At 40.1% G+C, this 3,699-nt stretch overlaps 1 protein-coding gene across 1 annotated transcript; it reads right to left on the bottom strand.

The window, feature by feature from the left end:
- Positions 1–283: 283 nt before the first annotated feature.
- Positions 284–3,262, bottom strand: DIP2C (DIP2 disco-interacting protein 2 homolog C (Drosophila); the record flags this gene model as incomplete). Its single annotated transcript, XM_009580009.1, has 5 exons — positions 284–896; positions 1,392–1,515; positions 1,705–1,882; positions 2,483–2,557; positions 3,054–3,262. Coding segments are annotated over 5 exons (839 nt in total), but the record flags the coding sequence as incomplete, so codon positions are not given.
- Positions 3,263–3,699: the final 437 nt, after the last annotated feature.

A 3,699-nucleotide genomic window follows, 5' to 3' on the forward strand; every position in this document is an offset into this window, starting at 1 on the left:
TATCCAAGTTAATTTTCTATCTAAGTGAATTATGTATAATAATATTTACATATTTAAAATATAGGCAAAATTCTTTTTAAATTCAAGAAATATCTATATGAATAAGTAACTCTTAGATTCCGTAAGTTATTGATTTGGTCATGGCACAATTTTAAATAAGTTGTGTGATCCCATGGAATGAATAGCTACAGTACAGATGCAAAGTACATTATATAGTAGGGAACTGCAGAACTCTGATGACCCTTTTCTTAATAGTTTATTATCTTAACTAAATAAACCCTCCCCTTATAGAATCCCAAAACAGTATTAGATAAAAATACAAATATGTACAACAGATGAAAAAAGTAACACTACTGTAAAGGCCTTAGGAATTTTGTAGCTCACACACTTGTCAACTTTGCATTTTCTATAAAGCTAATATTTCAGTAAACTGTTACAAATGTTTTCCATTGTCTACCACATTTCCTTTTGTCTGTTGGTAGTTAACGCGATCTTAATACCGCAGGATGAGATGAAGGGAATATGGCAGCAATCTCAAACTTTATATCAAGTATTAGTAATTTTCACCAGCTTCATTTCTATAGCCACTCTTTGTCATTTAGTGGTCCCGCAAAGTTTCTCAACATCACTTCCCCCATATACGTTACATGTTATAGGCTACATATATGGGGTCTAACTGATCAGCTAGAAAACTGTCGCGGAGATGCATTCGTTGTTTCTCTCCTCTGGAATTGATAGGAATAACTCCAGGATCCACTACCACCACCACTCCCACGATCAGGTAATGTTCTTCCAGGACCACATTTGTAACTAGAGGAACTAAATCCAGGGCTTCCTGTTCACAGCCACACAGCTCCACAACAACCACAAGCAAGTTGGTCCATGTGAATACAGCACTAAAAGTTACAAAGGAAAAAAAAAAAAACAAACAGAAACCCCAGTTATTTTCGCAAACACAAAGATCCAAAGTTTACAATTCTTTATCCTTAGATGGAGTTCACCACCTGCTTTGGGCTGCATTTCCAAGCGACCTAGCTCCAAGACCTAATCCCGACGTGTCAAAGATCAGTTCAAACATATCTCAGTACCACCTAGGGAGACATACGAACTAAATGCTGCTTTCACTGACTCGAATATAAATGGCTCTGTACACCACAGAGCAGGAAATCATCATTTCTATTTTGAATTAAGGCTTGTGAGAAAACATTGAGTCAGCCCAGTATTATTCTGATCTACAGATGGGAAATGAGGTGCATGACTTGCTGATGGTAACACAAAAAAGTATCTGAATTTGCCTTATGTATTTTTTTCTATTAAATCCTGCATCTTTGCATAAACATTGCTACATTTCAGTTAGGTTAGGAAGAAATCATTTTTCACGGCTGTTTTACCATTCAGCAATGCTTCTGTGCGTTCGAGATACAGAAGTCTCAATATCAATCGGATGGTAACGCAGTCCCCTCAGTTCCAAAGTTTCATCCAGTGCTCCAACAACATACAGTGCATCATGGCGCTCTAGAGAGGAGAAATGGGAAACGAAGTGTATGCATATATGAAAACAGAAAATGGCAGACAATAAACGGAATTTAGATAAAACAAAGTGTCTCTTGTATCCAGACATGCAGATCAGGACTTATTTGCTGCATAGTATGAAAGAAAACTCTTCATCTTCATTTAAAAGATAAAGATTAATTTCTGCTGTACCTCCACTGGCAGCTGTGAGCTCTGTTCGACGAACAAAACCAAGGTACCCAGTCCGAGCCCAAAGCGTCTGAGCAGCATCACCAAAGCTCAGACGAGTGTTGAAATGATCAGCTTGAAGGGTTTCATTGTCATAGATAGTATAGTAGCCGCTGGCCGTATGTGGACTATTTACCCAAATCTGTACAGGAAGTGGAAAAACAGTCAAATCCACACACTACAAAAACAGAGCATCTGTTGAGTATTAAATGAAGCAAATAACAAACTGTAACAAGAAGGTTCTCTTTTTATCTAAGGTTTTCCAGATCCAAAAATGTTTTGCATTTAACTCAAACCTCCAAATATCCTGGAGAATCTTAAAAATCCGTCTTGCAGATCTACTCTCCTAATAACTGTAAACTGAGGATTAACTCAGTAAATAAACTGTGGATTTTTATAACATGTGAAGTCCAAAAATTGACAATAATTGACACAGATCAAATATACTGGTGTGTAGTGTGTAATCAAGATAAGGAAAGCAAAATGTAAATTGGATTATTTGGAAGCCAATTATGCAAGTGGAATAAGCCTTCCTTTCTAGTAGGCTTTCTTTTTCTTTAAACTTGACAGTAAAGTAATACACCCAATTCTGAACACTCCAGCAATAATTCAGTTTAAAAAGGCCTCTGAGTATTACCACTCACAAACTGTCCTCCAGCAACTTACATAACAGAACAGAGAGAATATAGCTCAAGAAGCAGACAACAGGAAAAGCCACCCAAATAGTGAAATCTGTGCTTACCTCCCCAAGATGAGAATCTCCAAGAGGCCCTTTTGTCTCAGGATTAACAATGACTACTTTGACTCCAGGTAAAATCTAAAGATCACAAGAAGGAATATGTAATCCGTATATGAATTATCTTCAAGCACAACTAAAAGGCAAAGGCTGTTCATTTACCTCTGGAAAGGCATGATTTCACCCACAGAAATTACAAACAGGTATAAAACATGCTAGGACATGTACACTGAAGTACGCTAACAGCATGATTGTATTTCATGACTCAAGAGCCACACAGGTAAGGGATTCTAGGCCTGTAAATGTTGCTAGACCTTGATTTTGAAGAATTCAATGTTAAAAACTACTGGGAAACATCTTTTTGTTAATCCATTTAAAGAAGGGAATGAGAACTACAGTAAATCTCAAATGCATGCTGATTTCACAGATACAACAGCAGACACTTTTGATATGGTTCATTTACTGTAAACAGAACCAATTCTCCCAATTGTTTCAGCAAAGCATGCTCTTAAATCCACAGATACTTTATTATAAATCAAACTAACTTTTCAGATGAACAGCGTAACCAACTATCTACCTGGACTCGTGCAAAGCACTTTACACTGTCCTGCACAACATCCTTGTCTCTAAATTGGAGACACATGCATTTGACCGATGGACCACTCAGTGGATAAGGAATGGGCTGGATGCTCAAAGAGTTGCGGTCAATGGCTCGATGTCCAAGTGGAGACCAGCGACGAGTGGCGCTCCTCAACGGTCGGTATTGGGACCGGCGCTGTTTAACACCTTTGTCAGTGACACAGACAGCGGGACTGAGTGCACTCTCAGCAAGTTTGCCAATGACACCAAGCTGTGTGGTGCGGTCGACACGCTGGAGGGAAGGGATGCCATCCAGAGGGCCCTTGCCAGGCTCGAGAGGTGGGCCCCTGCAAACCTCATGAAGTTCAACAAGGCCAAGTGCAAGGTCTTGCATATGGGTCAGGGCAATCCCAAGCACAAATACAGGCTGGGCGGAGAATGGACTGAGAGCAGCCCTGAGGAGAAGGACTTGGGGGTGTTGGTTGATGAGAAGCTCAACATAACCCCTCCAGCTCTGGGGCCCCCAACATAAGAAGGACATGGACCTGTTGGAGCGAGTCCAGAGGAGGGCCACAAAGATGATCAGAGGGCTGGAGCACCTCCCCCGAGAAGACAGTCTGAGGGAGTTGGGGTTGTTCAGCCTG

This window comes from Fulmarus glacialis, unplaced genomic scaffold, assembly GCF_000690835.1.
Source record: "Fulmarus glacialis isolate BGI_N327 unplaced genomic scaffold, ASM69083v1 scaffold45316, whole genome shotgun sequence".
NCBI classification, from domain to species: domain Eukaryota; kingdom Metazoa; phylum Chordata; class Aves; order Procellariiformes; family Procellariidae; genus Fulmarus; species Fulmarus glacialis.